We start from the raw sequence: 21,027 nt of genomic DNA on the forward strand, positions 1-21,027 counted from the left end.
ATTTCCCTTAGTATAATGCCTTCACGGTCCATCCATGTTGTCACAAGTGTTAGGATTTTCTTATATATAGTGGTTGAATAATATCTAATTGTATATACAATTTCATATGTATATATATAATGAAATATGCACATTTTCTTTATCCATTCATTTGTTGGTGAGCACTTACGTGGTTTCCATACCTTGGCTATTGAATAATGCTGCAATGAATATGGGAGTGCAAATATCTCTTCAATATCCTGTTTCCCTTTCCTTTGGATTTATACTCAGAAGTACGATTGTTGGATTTTATGATAGTTCGATGTTTTATTTTTTGAGGACCCTCCATATTGTTTTCCATAAAGGCTGCACCAGTTTACATTTCCACCTCAGTGCACAAAGGTTCTCTTTATTCTACAACCCCAACGACACTTGCTGTCTCTTATCTTTTTGATGACAGCTATTCTAACAGGTGTGGCTTCCCTCTCGTCACTTAAAATTTCCCTTTCCAGAAGCAACAATTCAAAATCCTTCTAATTATTTCTTTTGATATTTACATTTCAAATAGTATATATTTAAATTTATAAAATACCACAATTTTACCTTCTTTTCTTATCTGTTTACCCATTGTCTTAGTCCATTTGGGTTGCTAGAACAAAATTACCATGAACTAGGTGGCTATGGACAATAGAAATGTGTTTCTCGCAGTTTGGGGAGGCAGGGAGGTCCAAGATCAAGGTGCTGACAGATTTCGTATCTGATGCGAGCTTGTTTTCTGTTTCATAGGCTGCTATGTTTTAGTGGTAACCACACACTGCAGGAGGGAGGGAATCTCTCTGGGGTGTCTTTTATAAGGGTACTAATTTCATTTGTGAGGGTGTCCTCATAACTTAACAATTTCCCAGAGACCTACCTCCAAATACCATCACACTGGACAGTAGGTTTTAACACAGGAACTGAGGGGCGAGGGGGTTATAAACATTCAGTCTATAGCACCCATAATGATTTCACCACATTATATATTTGTTCTCAATGTAGTGGTTTAATACGTTGTCTATTAACAATCATGATACATTCCCTTCCATCAATAAAGCAAATCATGTTTTCTGATCAGTACTGTCCAAAATTATCCATTATGCTATGCTTTTTAAATTTCATTACCCAACCTAATCATCATGAAAAACTTGCCAGTAAGAGCTTTATATTTCCAATCCACATGAACAATTAAGTCACTCCTAATAGTCTTATGAAGTGGTAAACATCAAATTGTATTTGCTGACTAAAACAATAATTTAAAAACCTCAAATACTTGGATTGGATGTATTAAAATCAAATCATACTTCTAAAGCTTAATACAATCACATAATTAAAATATGAAAGTACGTCATGATAAGTTTATGAATCCTTCCCGGATTGAAAGCATTTCCTCCACTGCAGCTTCCCCATAGATGGTACTTCAGTATAAATCAGTACTTCAGAATACAGCCATGATCAGATCTCCTAATTTCAAAATATCTTCCATAATGTTCATTATCTTGCCAAGCTCCCATAAAAAGCCCTGCCATTCTGTGGATGCTGTGCATCACTGGCAAATACCATCTCTATTTTCACATTTGTTATACCACTCTCAACTCCGATCATCCTTTTCCTTTTTTAAAAATAAAAACCATCTTCTCTACTCCAGGTTCTCCATATTTCTGAATGACCCCAAGTCTATGTGGACAATCCTTCCAACACCTGGTTTCTCTGTCACTTCATTACTAGGAAAAGCCTTTATTTTCTTTCCACTTCCACTAACTGCTTCCACAGCCACACATTAGATGTTATCGTCATCCATTGAACTCTTTCATCTAGTTCAACCATCTTAGTTCTCCAATTATTTTATCCCAATATGTTACATATTTTTATGTGACATAGTAAAGCTTTCTGTCTAATATCTGTTTTCATTGTCCTCCCTATCCTTGACTTTCCTTTCCCATCCAATTTTGTAGACTTTCATCTCAAATCTGTATTTGCCAATACCTACAATTCCATTGTTTGTTCAGAATTTAAGGAGATTAGGGAGTTATTTCAGCAATCTAATTATTATTGAAGATAATATCTGAACAATTCAATGATTGCTTGAATGAACACTGTGAGTGACACCAGTACGTCAAAAAATAAAATGCACAGAAATCTCCATTTTCCCTTCCAAATATTCCTATGCTCCAACCATGGAGAATTTTCACTTTCATCAAATGTTACCCTTCCCCCCATTCACCCACCCAATTTACATGGTTAAATTCCATTCACACTTAAGTATCAGATTAATGATATTTTTCTGACTTTGAGAAATGAATAAAATGCTCTGGAATATGCCACATTGAACCCTATACTCTTTTATCATAGCAATAATAATGGTCCATTGAAATCTTCTGGATTTCATTTCATTCTTTCTGTTTTTCTTCCACAGAATTGTAAATTCTCTGAAGGCAAAATCTTTGCTTAAAAACATTTATTTGCTAGTCTCTCAGGTAATAGTACAATGTCTAACACACAGAAGTCATGCAATAAACCTTTATTAAGTGAGTAAATAAATGAATAATTAACAAGATTGAGTAATCAGTTGTGGCTCAGTATTAGATTAACAAATAAAAGACAACTGAACTAATTTGAAAGAGATTAGTAAATTAAGTTTCCAAGAGTAAGAAATTACTAAAAGCCTTAGTTAATGGTACAATAATAATAATAATAATAGTAGTAGTAGTAGAGCAAGCCTTAGAGGATTCAGACAATTTCCAGTAAAGATTTCCTGGCTGGTCCGGTCAGCATATGACAAGCCCCATGGTACCACATTCAAATACTGAAACTCCCCCTAGTGGGCTTGGTGAAGCACCCTGCACTTGGCAAGCTGGGTCCTTTGGCTGCCTTCTGGACACCTGAAAACTTCAGTCCTCCCATTTGGGTATGGAGTAAATGATATGAAAACCTCATGGGATCTTTTGAATTTAAAGTGTATAACTTACTCCAATATTTCATCCCCACAAAATATTAAAATTTCATATACACTGATTATTTGACATCATATGACCACAAAATTAAAATACCTTACTCATGTTTTACTTCATTCTCTCCAACTCATTATAGGAATAGATATAATCCTTGGAAAGTATCTCAAATTTCTTCTGGAGTTGGTGTTTTTGTTTGTTCCTATTAAGTGGCACAAAATCTATACTACACTATCTCTTGTTTTGAGATGGTGGGTTTCATTTTTATTTAGCTAGGATAAATGAATTTGTTTTTTAAACATACCTTGATTTCTACACTAAAATAAAGTATCATAATTTAACTGTTTGCTCATAATGTTTGCTCGTTTTTGTTTCTAATACTGTCTAATATGGTTAGGATTATACAATAGCAAATGTTTATTTTCAGTGAAATGACTGATCTAGAAATATTAGCAATAAAATGTAAAACAATCATGCTTTCAACTGTGTGCAACACATGGTGTTCATGGGGACAGAAATGTAAGTACTGAATTTTCTGGAAGCAAATGCAGTTAATGCAAATTGAACAAAAAGATGAATTTATTTCTTGTAAGATTTAACCAGATATATACTTTTAAGGAACTATTAACAGCAGAAGTATTCAACAAGGCAAAGTCTAGTGTCATAGAAGAAATACTGGGCAAAAGTCCACAATCTGATTTAATCCAAGTTGTGGTTATTCAGATCAGGTCCTCCCAGAATAGACCTTGAGACAAGACAAGTATATCCCATGTCCACTAATAGACAAGTATATCCTATGTCCATTAACAGAGAACATAGGATTTCCCGTCATGTCAGATTGGAAACGAATCTGACTAGTAACCAGGAGGTTGCAGGTTCGATCCCTGGGCTCACTCAGTAGGTTAAGGATCCAGTGTTGCCATGAGCTGTGGTGTAGGTCACAGATGCAGCTCAGATCTGACATTGCTGTGGCTGTGGTGTAGGCCTGCGGCTATAGCTCTGATTGAACCCTTAGCCAGGGAACTTCCATGTGCTGTGGGTGCTGCCCTAAAAAGCACACACACATGAAAAAAAAATAGAGAGCACAGATTCAGGAATCAAATGTTTTATAATGGGACTGTTCCCACTGGAAACCAGAAAAGGGTATGAGGAAGCAGGACAGGAAAGCAAGCTCTGTATGAGGGTGAGGCAAGTGAGGCACTAGTCTCAGGTGCTAGAAAACTCAGTAATTGAAAATATTATATTTTAATGCAATATTATAGATAAATCAAGATTAATATCAAAAAAATACATGATGAACAAAATGTTTATTTAAAAACAGAGACAGGCTGCTGGGCTGCTCTCTGTTTTATAACCCTGGGCTCTTGCACAATAGTAACAGCCATTTTCAATCAGCCTAGAGGGCCCAGCTCTCCTGCCAAGTAAGCATCCTGACAATAGCATGCAAAGAGATTCAACAACACAGGACTTTATATTTAATCATTCAACATATAGTAGCTAATTCCACTTGGTTTGAAATATGGGAGACGTATCGTGGTAAATATACATAATAGGTACATATTCTTCCTTTTGCCTCCAGTTACAGCTGGGTCAACATGATACAACAAGGAAAGAAAAAAAGCTAAGCAAGGTACAACTTGAGAGTCCCAAACTCAACCTAATCCCTTGAGAGAAACTGGAATACAAATTACAGTCAGCCCTCTGTATCCAATGTTCCCTATTCATGGCTTCCAAAAACCACCACTGAACATAACCCTGTGGATCCAGAGGGACCAACTGTACTGTACCATTTCGTGTTAGCAACGTGAGTATCCTCATAATTTGTTGTCCACTGGTGAGTCCTAAAACCAGTACCTCATGGACACTGAGAGATAGCTGGAGAAATTAAAGTTTGTTCATCTTGAGGCAACGGATTTGGGATTTTATCCTCCCATACCAGCAAAGCATTGGCAATAAGGGACCTCCAGGAGAAGGTGGAACAGACTCCCAAGGGCTTCAGATGTCCAATAGACATGCCCAAAGACAGTCCTTTCAAGAAGGGTGCAGGTGCAAATAGTCCTTAAACAGCAAACCTCGCAGACTGTGAGAAAAAAAAGATCTGGCCAGGGCAACAATTTCAGTTTTTTTTTTTTTTTTGGCTTTTTAGGGCTACACCCACGGCATATGGAGGTTTGTAGGCTAGGGGTCGAATTGGAGCTGTAGATGCCAGCCCACGCCACAGCAACGTGGGATCTGAGCCATGTCTGCAACCTACACCACAACTCACAGCAACGCTGGCTCCTTAACCCACTGAGAGAGACCAGGGATCAAACCCTTGTCCTCATGGATACTAGTCAGGTTCATTAATCACTGACCAACAACAGGAACTCCAATTTCATTTATTTTAGGTGTCTATTGAGTTTACTTTGTGACTTTTGTCAAGCAATTTAAACTCCCTGAAAATAATATCCATCTTGATCACCTCACAGATTTGGTATAAATAACAAACGTAAGATAGTAAACTAACCTACTATTTTCAAATTCATTCCATTAATAGAGAACACAGACACAGGAGTCAGCAAGCGAGCCTAAAAGAGTTCTTGGTAATGATATAATATTCCAAATTACACACACTGAAATTCACACAGTATTCACAGTAGTGGTTCTCATTTTCTCTCTGGGATCCTATTTCTTATTATACCGAAATAATATTACACAATTTAGTTATGTGGTTTCCAAGCACCTACATAATAAAGAAGTAAACAAAGAAGAAGGTGAGAAACTGTTCCAGATAGTTGTACAGACAGACAGCTTGAAGGGACAGAAATGAGAAGTGACCATCTGTCAACAAAGTGTGAATTACAAAGATGATAAAAATCAGATAAATGACCCCAACTAGCAACTCAATTTGTATTCATTTATTATATCTATACACACAAATACATATGTTTGTACTCATCTGTTTTATTTCAAAGAATATTTTCTGAAACTTACAAGAAATTATTTTAAAGAAAGGAAGGAGTGTAGTCCAGTCATAGGGGTAAGTAGTGATGATCAGAGAATGGAGTTTGTTTTTGTTATGTTTTATTTTGTTTTTATGGCTGCACCTGAGGCATAGGAGTTCCCCAGGCTAGGGGTCAAACCAGAGTTAGCTGCTGGCCTATGCCACAGCCATGCCACTACCACATCTGAGCCACATCTGCAACCTACACTATAGCTTGCAGCAACATCAGATCCTTAACTCATTAGGCAAGGATGGACATCTCACAGACACTGTCAGGTTCCTATCCTGCTGAGCTACAATGGGAACTCCCAGGGAAAGAGGTTTGTACAGTAGATTAAGAACTGAGGGATTCTTTTTTTTTTTTCCTGGTCTTTTTAACTTTTAGAACCATACTCACGGCATATGGAGGTTCCCAGGCTAGAGGTCTATTCAGAGCTGTAGCCGTCAGCCTATGCCACAGCCACAGCAATGCAGGATCTGAGCCATGTCTGTGACCTACACCACAGCTCATGGCAACGCCAGATCCTCAACCCACTGAATGAGGCCAGGGATCGAAACTGCCTCCTCATGGATGCTAGTCAGGTTTGCTAACAGCTGAGCCACAACGGGAACTCCAGAACTGAGGGATTCTTCACAATCACAGGCCACCATGCTTTGAGAGCACCTGGCCACCTCCCTCAACACTAGATCTATCTGGGTATAAGCTCCGGGACTGGGAGCTGGAAGATATACAAAAAATCCATTCCAATGGAGGGTGACTTCATAGTGGCAAAAGAAATAGGAGCTGTGGGTTGTGTTGGTGATGGAGTGTTCTAAGAATAGCCAGAAACTATGAGACTGCTATTGAATAATGGCATTATATTGTACAAAATACTACACACCTATAGAAAAAGGAAAACTGCTTCTTTGAGACTCAGGATTTTTCATTGATTTAAGACTTCTGGGGAATACCTAACTTAAGGAAAGATTTCAATGCAAGTGAAAAGAGTCTTAGTCAAACTCAAACAGAGAACTCAAACATTTTGCAATTTTTTTTTCTGCTATCTTAACCCGGTATGCATTATGAGATTGTTACTCTTTACAGGGCTAAATAATAGAAACTAATACCTGAGAGCCAATACCAAGTGAGAATTCATTATAGCTATCTAGAAATCCTGGTTCACTTACAAAATTAAAAAAGAAAAAGATGAAAGAAAATAAATAAACAGTAAAGTGAGGAAACAGGGCAAATTGGAAATTTGCAGAAAATAATTTATGGAAGTATTTGATTTTTACGACTATGCTAAATCAGCTTAAATAATTTTTCAGTCTTTGTGACGCTGTTAAAGATATAAAGGATCTAAAGTAAATCACAATGAACAAAACTAGGGTATGTGCCCAAGTATGGCAAGGAATATCCAGAAACTTTGACAGATAGCTCTATAAAGACTTCAGGCAAGGAGATATGGTAATAACCAGAAAGGAAATCAAAGTGTGATAACCAAAAAAAAAGAAAAAAAAAGTTAAAATCATGTACAAACAGAAAAAAAAAAAAGTAAAAACAAACAAGAAATGGAAATACTGTTTAAGTCTCTCAAAAGCTATCAAATGCACACTGGTTGGCCAGGAGCCACATGCAGTCCAGAGCAGAGGGATTTCTGAATAAAGCCCAATAAAATCATGTCAGAACCAGGGACAAAATGAGAGTGAAAGATAAGCAAGTCAGAAGACCCTGAACTGTTATGAGAGCTGAGATGCAATTTCAATTCAATCTTCTTGTCAACCAAAGCATAAGAGTTGTATCAGAGATCTGTGTTCCATCATATAGAAACGATTGTTACTCCTGATATTTAATGTAATTAAAGAAGAAAAAAAATTGATATTATACCTACTGTTTGCATCATCAAAACAAATTTTTTTTAAATATAGGAAGTATATACTACATTTTTGGAGCAGTTTCTATTCAAAATACTTATCCTGCACAATACATAAATAATAATACTCTCAGATGTTTGCAAGATTCTTTGATTCAAGAAAAGTTTTTTCCAAGATTTATGAATACCTGAAAAAAATAACTGTTCTCTACGTGATATGTGTACAATTTTGAAAAGTCACCATGTCAAAATCGCATACGTGATCTTAAAAAATATGAGGAACAGACAGACCTATGTTGCTGGCTGTACAACATTTAAATTTAATGTTTATAAATGTGTACTTTTATGATTCGATATTCATTCATTTCATCATAGATTAATATATTGAGATATTTCCAAATAACGTAATAACAATTGCTTTTGATTGCATACCATTCCTGAATTAAAAACTGGTTTGCCATACAAAGGGAAAAGGAAATAAAAGTCTACAGACGAATTAAATAATCAGCTTTTCTGTGTATATGAAGATTGTCAATTTCAGGATCCTTCTGCATGCAAGTTATATAAATATCATCTAGTAATTATTGCAAAACTGTTTATTTGAGCAGCAATAAGTTAACAGCATGCTCTTTCCCCCTGTCCCTTTCGGCTTCAGCTCCCCCAGGGTCTCTCTGTGTGTTAGGTGATTAGTATGGTTTCCAGATATTATGACAGCATATCAAGGATACAATTTTACTTTATATTGAGGAAACATTTGCTTTTATATAATCGGTACATTTAAATGAATTAGAACAGTAGGTTTTTTTTCCTTGTGTTTAGTTTTTTTACACTTGTTTTTCCATTCAATAAATAACCAAAAGCATGCATGGGTAGACCTGAAGGGGGTACATATTCCCTTTGCTGAGAAAACTGACCTTTGTGAAATTCAGTATCCTCTTTTAACCTCTGCTGTAAAGAAGCATGTTAAAAATGCAGGGACATTGCTCCATCCCATTTGATTCAGTACGACATCAGATCATTATGATGGACATTGAAATCTTAAAAATTCACTTGTTTATGGCACAGAAAAATCTGACTCAACAAAGAAAGACAGAAAACTTCCAGAAAGAAAGCCATTCAACATGCAAAATGATCTGCCAGGAAACAGTAATATTGTCATAACACCTCTCTAGTATTTTGCAGAATTATCAGCAAGCACCTCAAAAAGTCATAAATAGTAAGGTTTTCAACATGCGGTCTACAATACCAGAAAAGCTGCTGTATTTTTCTGCATATTTTCTCCTTACATGTTCTGTCATCCTAAATACTCAGAATAGACACTTACACAATTTAGTGCCCTGATCAAGCTTCCTCATATTTTTTTCCCTGCATTTGAGCAAGATGCCATGAGCATACTATATATTACCCATGCCAGATCAGACAAATGTCAGACTAAAGGAAAAGCCAATTGCTTGCTTCTGTGCAAAGTAGTGAGTAAAGAGAACCAATCCGCATGAATTCTGTTGATACTAAACTAAATTTAGACCCAAGTAGCCCAAGTAGCTGCCTTGGCTGCCCTTATTTTCATTGATTAAAGGTGCTAAAGACCTTTAATCTATTAGGATGAAATTAATTGATAAAAGTTTAAAATAAAATGAGGAAAAAATTGTATTTTAATATGTATTCATGTTTCCATTACCAGAGAGCCTTCATTTATAAGGGACCTCTACTTACAATGAATTGAATTCTTTCCCGCTAATTTCACTACAGATCTTGTTTTCCAATCATTCATTCATCCATTCAATGATTTATCAAATGTCTAATATTGAAGGGCAGTGGGCTAGTATTTGAAGTTTAATAGCAAAAACAAGACACTGTTCATTAGGACAACAAAATTTAACACAAAGGCTAAATAGGTAAAAAATGTCAGTATATTATAATAAATGTTCCAGTAGGAGTATATGCACAAGTTCCTACCAGAACAAGAAGGTCATTTTGCTCAAACCAAGAAGAATAAGAAAGTAATTCTGCAAATAGGGGAAAAAACCACCCAATTTTTGATTTGAAGTATATTCTGGGGTTTTCCAGGCAAAATGGAAATAGAAGTAAGGGAGCTAGTCAGGAAAAGGGAGCGTCAGTAACTGGTCAAAATGCACATGTTTTTCAAACAACTTGAAGCAAATACATAGAGATTGGGAAATTTTAAGCAAAAGAGTATAATGATCAGAATTATGTATAAGAAAGGCCCCTCTAAGTCTTCAGTAGAGAATGCACTGAATTTTACTGGGATGTGAAGTGTGGAGGATCTGCACAAAGTCAGGGATTGCCAGAGTCATAGGGAGACAGGGATTTAAGAGCTATTAAGAAAACAGAATAAGAAAGAGATGAGGGAAAGAGAGGAAATAGTCTCAACTTCTAGATTTCTGATGTTGTCTACTGACTAGGAAATTATGATTCAAAAGTTCTAGATTTCAGCTATAAAATGAGTGAGAAGAGAAAATAAAGTTGCACAACACAGGAAAAATATTTCAATTATTATTATCATCATAATACATAATCTTAAGAGATTAATCTAGTTGACAACCCAAAGCCGACCTTGATTTTAGATAACAAACCAGTCTGGTCATCAGTAAAAGTAGATACTTAGTGATATTGATCAACAAGAGTTTACTATGATTTACTAATCTGAGAACCAGCAATACACCCATTTAACAATAGTAAGACTTCAATAGGTCTTCCTCATCCTCCGTAAATGAATTATGAATAAAACAAAACCAAAAGCTGTTTAAGAGATAACAAGAATTAAAGAATTTGCAGCAGATGGTACCAGCTGTGCACATTTAATTCCAGCTCAAACAATCTGCCAAACAGTTAGAACTGCTTTTGCATGGGAAATTGGAGTGTCTCAGAGCCAAGGAAGAAATCAGAGAGTAGTCTTTCTGGCATTAGTTATCAAACCTTTTATTATAATGAATGTTAGTGAACACAAACCTTCTTTCCTTTCCCTGTGCTCTTTGCACTATGTGCATTCCTTCTTCTTCCTCTCTCTCTTCCTCCCTCCCTCCCTCTCTCTCACTCATAAGTCTATATAACCTACACACATACATATTCGAAGTTTCCATCAGTTAAACAAAGATTAAACTCAGAGTTAAGTAGTCAATATGTTATAATCTATGCATTCATCAAACACGTATTAAAGTGAACAGTATAAAAAAATGTTTATTGTGGACTTTTTAAAGATATACTTTAAACAAATCCTAACATGTTTCGATACATTAAGACATGAATAGTAAATAACAAAGCAAAAGTAGTATAAATGTCATAAGATAATATACATAGATTTAATACATATATGCTTATAGTCATTGGAATAGACAAATACAACATGTTTGGAGAAAATAAGACCCGAACTCAGCATTGAAATTAGGAATTTGGATAGGTGAATGAAAAAGAAGCAAGTATCAGGATCCAGGTGAGCAATACCAAGTAAGGTTCAGATGCAGAATGCAAATACACACCAATACCAAGTAAGGTTCAGATGCAGAATGCAAAGTGTGCATTGATCAGAATTTGCTCACTAGAAGGAGGAAACATCCATGAACAGCGGCTTGATTATAAGATTTGAGACCATCAATTTATCCTGAAGATAATGATAATGGAGAGCCATGAAGTTTTGTTTGAGAAGGTAGGTGCAGTGAGGAAGTGATCATACTGAGTGCATGACAGAATGAAGTAAAAGCTGCAAGCCTGAGGAGAGTGTGAGTAACTAGGAGATCCTTGCAGTAACACATCCATGATGTAGTTAGCACCTGAGCTCACAGAATGGCAGTAAAATGGAAAGGAAGGTGGGAAGTCTAATGTAAAGGAGGTATTTTCAGATATTAGTGTTTGACTCCACCACAGACATAAGAAAGAGAGAGGTGTAAAAATGAGGTTTTGACTCTGAGTAGTTGGGATGCAAAAGGCAGCGATTACAGAGAAGTTTAATCAGAGGGAGCAAGTTTAGGGAGGGAGGAGTATATGGAAGAGGATGAGTACAATAATAGCTGCAATGTGTCTGAGATGTTAGGGTAAGAACAAAGTGTACACAGTTATGGCTCTAGCTGCGGCTTGAGAGATTTATGTAAAACATTCTAAAAGAGGTGACAATATAAGAATGCATCAGCATTTTGAAGTAAAGGAATATTAATGAAAACTTATATGTAGGGATAGGAAGAAGAGCTCGTGAAGGGGGTGGAAAGAGAAGCAAGATCAGACATTTTGCCTTATGACAGCTCTTACAGTTTGAAATCAAGAAGTTGGCAGGATAGATTCCTTTCAGAGGTTCTGAGGGAAAAACTGTTCCCTGCCATTCTCCCTGGTGCCTGCCAGCACTCTTTGGCCTCCCTTGGCTTGTAAACCGAATCACTCCAATTTTTGCTTCTTTTTTGCATTGATTTCTCTTAGAGTCTCAAGTCTGTCTGTCTCTCTGTCTATCTCTCTCTCTCTTTCCAATGGACATTTGCCTTTGGATTTAGGGTCCCACCCTAAATCCAGGATGATCTCTTCTCAAGAGATTTATCTTGGTGACATCTGCAAAGACTCCTTTTAAAAATAAGGTTACATTCATATTCACAGGGGTCAAGATTTGGAAGTATCATTTTGGGTGGTGCACTATTCAATCCATTAGAGGTACTATGAAAAGGTATAGAGTGATAAGGGTATATATGGTAACTTCTGTCATCATCACACCTCTTGAGAGTGTTAGCAAAAGCTCTGTGAAGTAAATAGTTATTCCCATTTTACAGATGAAAAATTGAGGTGATTATAAGGTGATAGTTTTTTAAGCCTAAAGGTGTTTTCAATCCCAGGTTTTTGTTACATTTTGTTTTGTTTTGTTTAATCAAAAAGGCATTACTGCACACTGCTGTAGACACAGAAAAGCATGTATTTTATTGTTTTACCTTTGGAAAGGAAGAATTTGCCTTCACACACCATATTTCTTCCCCCACTCCTTTATGATCACTGAGATTTCTAATCAAGAAGAGTTGTTTGCTGATTATTTTATCATTGTTGTTTGCTTGTTTGCTTTAATGGTGTTTTGCTTGTTTATTTGTTTTGATTAGAAACAGGCAAAGCTAAACGGGAAAAAGAAGGATCAAGAGTCTTTTTGTCCCAAGAGACACACACTCTAAAAAACTGAAATGGGCAAATAATTGATAACCACATTGCAATTGTTGGATAGCCTAACCCTCTAAAAGACGCTGTTGCTGTTCTATCTATAGAGAAATCTTTTGTCATGCACTAGATTCACTCCCCATTCTAGACGTGAAATCTCCAAAATTCAGACTAGTATTCATATACTGGATAATGGGGTAAATTCTCTATGCATTTGAAAATGTAGCATTTGTTCATAGCATTACTATAAGTAATCAGAGACAAACAAATCCAGATCTACCTACTTATTAACACTCCATATTTATCAATATTAGTAGTATATATTATGTATTTTATTCACTACATATTCATTAATATTAAAATACATTATTTAATAATTCTTCAACCTTATTTAGTATGTCTATAATAAATGCCTGGTGATTTCAATCAGCTTGGAAGGATAAACTGACTCTTTTTATAAACCACTGCATACAAAATAACAAAAAAATAGATTTGCTTATTGAATGAAGCAATCCATTGATTTGCTCTAAAAAATGTGCCACTGGGGGTTTACTTGAACTGACCAATCATTACAGTCTACTAAAAAGAAAGAAAATATAGAAAATATTTGCAAGGATACGTATTGTCTCCCAAGTCCCACTTCTCCTTGGCTAATTTTATGTTTCTGGCCTCATTTGTCATGTCCTTATCGCTTAACCGTATTGACCAAATCCTAAATATGTTTATAGAGTTCCTAACATTACTTAACAATATTTCTGGAAAATAGCCTCTCTACCAAGATATTTTTCTCCCAAACATCCCCAGATGATTCTAGAATGGGCTCAAAGGTATATCCTTGAAGTTTCTCAATTTCCCCCCAGCTATAAATAATCTCCCACAATCTTGGTGTTTTATAGGCCTCTCTCTTAAAGTGGTAATACTATATCGACATTCATTATTGTTATTTGAGAATATATTCTATCCCTTCCATTACATTGTAAGCTCCCTGAGAATAATGTGTAAATCTTGTTTTTGTTTCCTGATAATAGGAGCTCAAAATGATTTCTTAAATAAATGAATGAACACAGAGATGAAAATGATACTTGCAATGCAAAGAATAAAGATGAAATTGATCCCTGTCCAGATGGGACAGCTACTTGTACTTACAGTCCAAATTGGATTATGTGTAGCCAAACCAAAATCAGCTGCATTGATTTTCTTTATTTCTATGGCCAAAATGATCCTTCTAAGTCAAGGTCACTGTTATCTTCCTCTGAAGAAAAGATGCTTATATTGTTTGGCTTCCTATACTCTTATTCTGGGAAATATTTAAATATTTGTTAAATCTGGATAAATTTGAAAAACCATGAAATAACAGTTGTCAGTAATCATTTGGGAAGATTAAACACTGGGTCAAATTATACAGTAATGAATATTCATATTTTCAATATGGTTCAGACACGAGCACATGTATCCACATATATGGAATATGGCCTACAAATTTGTCAAACCTCCAACAGTTATATTATTAATTTCCCCTAGTTTATAACTATTTAGGAAAAAAACCTGACAAATTATATTTACAAAAAATTAACAAATTCTTCTTTATTATCAGCAAAACTACTTCACTATCTAATGAAAGGAAATTCCAAGCACAGGTGACATGTACTTGCCTTCTACCCAAGGGTGGTGTCTTGCTTGGTTAGGGCTTCTGGGATTACAATCAAATATTATTTAAAGCTTGCACCTTTCCAGAATTAAGTTTCAGTTGTAGAATTATTTACTGCTAGGTTCAGGTTTCTCAGCAAAACTTCATAAAACTGATGTTTAAGTAGATAAGTGAAACAGAATATAAAGAAGGTCTCATACATACTACCTAATATATGAGAGACTAACTAGCAAACTGCAAAATAACTGTGGTAATGGTTTACTGAACTCTGAATATTCGAATATATGCGGTTATGTCAAGAAATGATAATCAGTTTTGAAGATGAGCAGAAATGTAGGTGATAAAAAAAGTCAAAAATTTTAGGAGATAATGAGTTTATTGGCAGATTAACTTCAGGGCACAAAATCAAATATGCATTGGATTTTGATAGTAATGTTGATTGATTTGGTATCTTTTGAAATCCACTCATTTGATTTATGTTCCCTAAATGTTTATGTATTCTCAAGCGCATTTCAGGCTAATATCACCCTATTAGAGCTAAAGAAATGATGATAAAAAGATCTGCTACACTGGGAATTGAGACTTAGATCATGTCAGGAAAACAGCTTTATTATTTAGGAAAACAAGAGATCTGCATTATCCTGTTTGTTCAGCAAAACTATCTTTTGCTTAACTTTTTTTTTTTTCCCCCCACCACACTTCTAAGTACAGACAAGTTTAGTGACAGAAGGCCCAGGGTAAGCAAGAAAGTGGAATATAGCTCAAGAAAAACAGAAAGGTCTTTAAATATTCTTTCAATTCTTATCTCTTTTCTCTTAGGGTCATTACCCACATGTCCCCCAACTATTTACCATGGTTCTCCTCTTTCAGGAAAATGGGCTCATGTCATTTATATTAAACTATTTATATGTTATATATTATATTGTCTATATTTAAGAAGGCACCGATTAAAAAAATGAATGCTAATGTACTAAATTTATTATATATGGGGCTCATGTCAAAAAAGAGGTTTTTTGGAGTTGAAGTATGATTTGTTTGGATACAACAACAGATACTGCCTTCAGTCTTAAGCCTTTTCTGTTCTCTCATTGTTTAAAATACACTATTATTACCCTTATGTGACATAGAAACTTTGGACTTTGACTTTCTTAACGGGGTTAAAGCATAAAAAGACTGAAATGCCTGTTAAATCTCACTATTAATTAAACTGAAAGAGGAGTCAGAGCTTGAGAGGAATGAATGCCTAGGAAGGCGCACTTAGTAGCACTTCCACCAGGCTCATCTCCTCCTCTCAACAATGTTTCCTGATTAACAGCAGGACAGATACTTTTATTCACTTGATAATTTATCTTCTTAAATATGATTGCTTAAAGAAAAGTTACTTTATTGTGAATATCAGATCTCTTTCTTTTCTCCTCAACCAAATCGGAGCTATTGCAAATGGAAATACATAGAGTTGAGTTAGCATTCCCTCCTTAGTCTAGAATCAACATTTAAATTCAAATGTTTTATTTCTCAGAAATTGAGGAGGTCAGATATGATGCATCCAAGAATGGACATTTAACTAGAAAACTGCGAAAATGAGCTCTTCTTTTTCCCCTACTCTCCTGGCAACAAATGCCAAATAAAAAGTGTGAACAAACAGGAAACGGCCTGCTTCATTATTTTTAAATCACTAACATTTTTATCTTACTCTAACTAGTCCCCTCACCAACGGATCCATAGATTTGAATTTGAGCCTTTTAATTAAAAAGTTTATCTCTACAATCAGTGGACATTCACCACTAACAGGCAGGAACACTTCTATAACAAAATAAATACTGTATTTGAACAAAGTAAGTTCTTCATATAAACCTGTATATCTATGACATGCATTAAGGAAAACAATAAGTTCATGACTCTGTCAAAAAATATATGTAATTCTTTTCAAATTAAAGGTAACCTCTTCTGAAGTCTTTATGTTTTTTTTTTCCCTCAGCATACTCATTCTATTTTCACCATTTTTTCAGTGATTTTGCCCATGTGATGCTACAGTGGAGTATATGCAATATATATCAGGACCTGATTAATACAAAACAATTTTTTTGAAAAGGTGCTTATTTCTCCCTTCTAAGTGCCAACTAAGCCTTGTGTTAAGATCAGGCTTCACTGCATTGTGTAAGTATTGGGGGTGGGGGGCACTGTAAAGGAGTGGAAATCTGGTCCTTCCAGTTTAAAAAACCTGTCCATTTCTGATCTAGACTCTTTGAAGAGCTCTCCAGGGTACTTCATCATTGTGATTGTCTTGATGATCCTGACCAAGTCACTTTTCCTCCTGACCTGTAAGTGAGAAGATCAATAAGCTATAAGATTTTTTTTTAAGGAAAAAAAGGGGAGAAATTTTAGTAACTGCACAATATTTTCAAAGTTTTTGTGTGTGTGTGTGTGCACACACATGTGTGTGAGTGTGTGTGTATACATAATTTGATCACCTTTAAATTATGCTGTGTCTGCTTTTGTTGTTGTTGTTATCAGAATACTTTAAAATACACATCTTTGGGAGCTAGCATAGGATATTGGCAAGTATCCATGGGCAAGTATATCAACTCAGGAATTTGACACCATAGATTCATATTTCCTTTTAAATATATTACCTCAGGCAAGGCAAGATAGTTAACTTTTGTATATATCAACGTCTTCAGCTAGAAAATAAGGATAATTGTAGCACTTACCACAGCAAGTTGTATAAAGATGGAATATGATAGGCTATGTAAATATAATACAATATCAGGCATACAGTAAGTACTTAATGTTTGCTCTTGTGTTAGCTATTTTTCTCTATCTTCTTTTTTATAACAGTTTTAAACAAATCTATGTACAACTGTGATGCTTTCCTACAGATCAGCTGAGACAGATGATTTCTTCCACCCAAATTTAGATGCTATTTTTCCTTCTGGAGAAATTGAGGAATTTCTCACCCAGGATTTTGGCTGATAATGTTGTTTCTGGGATACTTTTGGAAATGCTCCCTTGAAGAGGAGGCAAGAGCATGATCTAGTGCTAAATGTACTGGACTACATGTCAGGGCTCTTGGTGATGACCTTGAATAAACCACTTCATTTCCTCATAACTCAACTTTTCCCATCTGTAAAATATGATTTTCCATCCTGTCTCAGGAGCCTTAATGCAAGTAAAAAATAGTTTGTGGTTTATTATGAGAGAAACTATAGTATTGTTCAATGTACTCTAAGCTACCAGATAAATGTTTTAACAACTTCACATTGAAATGATAGGCAGGATTCATTTAGGGAAAGATAAATGAATCATAGGATTAGCATGTTTGACAGTGAATATTAGAAACTGGTATCTTATAGTCATGATGGCCTCATAGTCAAAGTCTATTTTTGCACAATAGTTACTGTTAAAAATACTCCTGACTTTTGAGAAATAAAGTTTTGGGGTACAAAGTCCTCCTGCCTGGATATATATGCGTATATTTGAATAGATTACATACACCCAAGATTTTTGTTTTCCTTGAATAAAAAGTGAAATCAGTGGAGGTAACTGACCTCTGCACACTTGGTAAGGAGGATTTTGTCCAGTGTCCTCATTAAGTCCATGGACCTGTTTGCATCTAACTCCTTGTTCATCCAGCAAAGGCAACAGCAGCAGCAGCAGCACACCCTGACATCTTGACTGAAATCAGTGCCAGAGCTGCCACCAAGGTGGCTGAGCAGGCTAATGACGTTTTCAGTGTTGATCCTCCCAATCTCCGTCTAGTCCCAACCTTGTCGCCCACTCCCTTGGAATCTGCATATGCGGACAATAAAAGAAAGCGCTGGTGGGAAGGAACAGTATTCCACCACATGTTTCTTAATGTACCTCTCCAAATTTAATGAGGTCAGTCGGGTGTCTATAGCTTTTGCCTCTTGCTAATGCTCCCTACCAGGAAGAGAAATCTCTTTTTCTCTTCTCTCGCTCTCTCTTCTTTCTCTCAAACAGGAACATACACACATGCAGACCCATACGCATATATACTGCACAAACACACTTGGGAAAACACCCACGCATGGAAAATCACACTATCTGTCATTTCCATAAACACACACTCTTCCCCTTCCCTGTAACACGCGCGCGCGCTTACACACACACACACACACACACACACACATTCACTCACTGGGAGAATCACAGACCCACACAAAATGCCACGTACCCGGAGAGCTCAGAATCCATCCTATGCCTGCGGATTGAACCCACACACCACATTCGCCTCTAGACGCTTGCTCTGTGCCTCTTTACCCGAGCAGAACTCCCTCCAGATGCAATAGCTTTGCTCTCCTGAGCAGGCAGCTCCACGATGAGCCCGGGGACAAAATCTGGCCAGGGTAATCGTGTAGTGTGCGGGACGGGAGCCATCATTGTGGGCAATGTGGAGAGCTGCAAACTCAAATTGGGCAGTCCTCTTAAACGAGCCCTTTAGTTAAACACTAATCCCCCTGATACCCTTTGACATGCAAATGAAGACGGAAGCCTTTGCAATTATCTATTTCAGGGCTATTGCTGCAGCCCTCCCCTTCCTGAAATGGTATCAGATTCCCTAAAAGGTCAGATCTTGAATCCGGCATCTAGTCTAAGGAACTCGTCAGTTGTAAGATCTGGGCCAGGACCAACCAAAAAAGATTAGGAAATTGGCATACTAGAGCAAAACTATCTGGTCTCCGGACGAAGCTCCCCTACACCTTGGGATGAGGGAAATAGGGTACCTTTTAAGATATGAAAGAGAAGCGGGAGGCTTATGATGGCCAGTAGATGGCGCAAGAACTCTTCCCTTGTGCAATGTTAACCCTTGAGTGGTGTGTGGCGCTGCCAGGTCTAGATGTATAGATACACACGTTTTCCGTTTTGAAAGAAACCTCCTATTTACATATTTGGGACTGATTCAAAATTAAGACAAATAGGCCTGTTCCGGATAACTACCACTGATAAAATAGTTTAACTGCAGCACAGGCCCACCGAAAAGCGGGTTGGAAGGATGAAAGGGCAAACTCTTTGGGGAGATGACTGACTCCCTCTGCATCTCACCTCCGCCCTGGTCAGGGAAGAAATTGGTTTTCCTAATGAATCAAAAAAAAAAAATCGTTATGGGTTTACATGTAGACACTTTACTGTGTAAATGTATGTGTGCAAATAAGTTCTTTTCTGTGATCTTCCCTTTTCAATTAAAAAACGGGGTGATAAATGTGAGACGCCTGCCTGAAATATACTGCAACTACAGTAGTAACACATGTCCCATAATAATGGTGTGGGCATCGATGGAGCCCTATTCATTATCACCACAGTTTTCCACAAAGCAGCACATATTCTCCTATTAAAATAGTCTTCTAACATGCTTCTGTATTCACAGGCTGCAATGGAGAGCTCACTAACATAATATTTCTTGGGCTGCTTTTACAGGCAGAATTGATCTATTCGGGGGAAAAAAATCAAACCACTTAAATTCAGATATTGTGGTGAGTTTGTCAAAGAGAGGAGCTGGGCTTTAAGAGGCTCACTAGTGGTTTCTGGTGGTTGCTATAACGAGCTAGAATCGAGGTAGATTTCGGTGGAGGGGAAAAAACGCACAAGAAAAGACAGAATCCAGAGTAGCGGAGACTTAGTGCCCCCGTTGGAGAGAGATGGTTGAGTCCTCGTCAAGGTTGCTGTGGTATCCCAGAAACACCATTCACTCCGAGCTGTGACCGCGCACCAACAACAGCAACAACTCCACTGCGCCGGGCTGAGGAGCAGGAATTAGGAGCTCGCGAATAATATGAAAGGGATCCGCAAAGGGGAAAGCCGAGTGAAGGAATCCAAACCCCGGGAGCCTGGCAAGAGAAAATGCGCTAAATGTGGCCGCCTAGACTTCCTCCTGATGAAGAAAATGGGGATTAAAAGTGGATTTACGTTTTGGAACCTCGTCTTTTTATTGACGGTGTCTTGTGTGAAAGGTAGGTTTGCTTTCGGGGGTCCCCTCTGCTCTGGATGGAGGTGAGCTGACTTGTCGCCCCAGAGGGCAGCTTACTTTGCAATTTGCACCGATAAAATAATCATGATAATGCCGAAGAAGGAGTTGATTCACAGCTCTTTCCCCCCCCTCAGATAGGAAATGCATTTTGCTTGCCAGATTTGGCGTTCAATGCAGTGATTGAGCTTGTGCTCAATAAATATTCTTGCAGTATGCTCAAACGAATACGTGAGTTGATTCGTATAGCCTCTAACTAGTGGATATCCAAGCAGAATTCCTCTGCAAGACTTTTCTTGGTGGTGAGGCTTACCTTCATTTCTAGTCAAACCACTGGGGTTTGATGCTTTGGCTGAAATATTTATATTAAAGATGCTTTTGTAAATGCTTTTTAACCCTTTCAAGTGGGAAAGTTACCCACATGTTAGGAATGGGCGGATTTTAAATGGATTAGGGCA

The 21,027-nt window shown here is 36.8% G+C and overlaps 1 protein-coding gene and 1 long non-coding RNA gene across 7 annotated transcripts in view; one reads left to right on the forward strand and one right to left on the reverse strand.

Annotated features, from left to right (window-relative positions):
- The window catches only part of LOC106505092 (uncharacterized), a 573,890-nt gene extending 554,999 nt beyond the window's left edge, over positions 1-18,891 (reverse strand). The window contains exons 1-3 of one of the 2 annotated variants that reach the window (XR_001299176.3): positions 18,782-18,891; positions 18,135-18,375; positions 10,975-16,905 (exon numbers count right to left, since the gene is read on the reverse strand). This is a non-coding gene — a long non-coding RNA (uncharacterized LOC106505092). Of the gene's footprint in view, positions 1-10,974; positions 16,906-18,134; positions 18,376-18,781 lie in introns of those variants that run through there. The other variant, XR_014842989.1, reaches the window with a different exon arrangement.
- A 1,401-nt stretch (positions 18,892-20,292) lies between these two features.
- The window catches only part of CSMD3 (CUB and Sushi multiple domains 3), a 1,221,352-nt gene continuing 1,220,617 nt past the window's right edge, over positions 20,293-21,027 (forward strand). For all 5 annotated transcript variants that reach the window (XM_021090582.2, XM_021090584.2, XM_021090585.2 and 2 more), the window contains exon 1: positions 20,293-20,555. In XM_021090582.2, the coding sequence (XP_020946241.2) occupies positions 20,378-20,555 (178 nt within the window). In that variant the 5' untranslated portion in view covers positions 20,293-20,377. The remainder of the gene's footprint in view (positions 20,556-21,027) is intronic.

The sequence above is a fragment of the Sus scrofa genome, chromosome 4, assembly GCF_054392235.1.
Source record: "Sus scrofa isolate SSC_HxYL_T2T_F1_AM1 chromosome 4, Sscrofa_HxYL_maternal_Yorkshire_Landrace_v2.0, whole genome shotgun sequence".
NCBI classification, from domain to species: Eukaryota; Metazoa; Chordata; class Mammalia; order Artiodactyla; family Suidae; genus Sus; species Sus scrofa.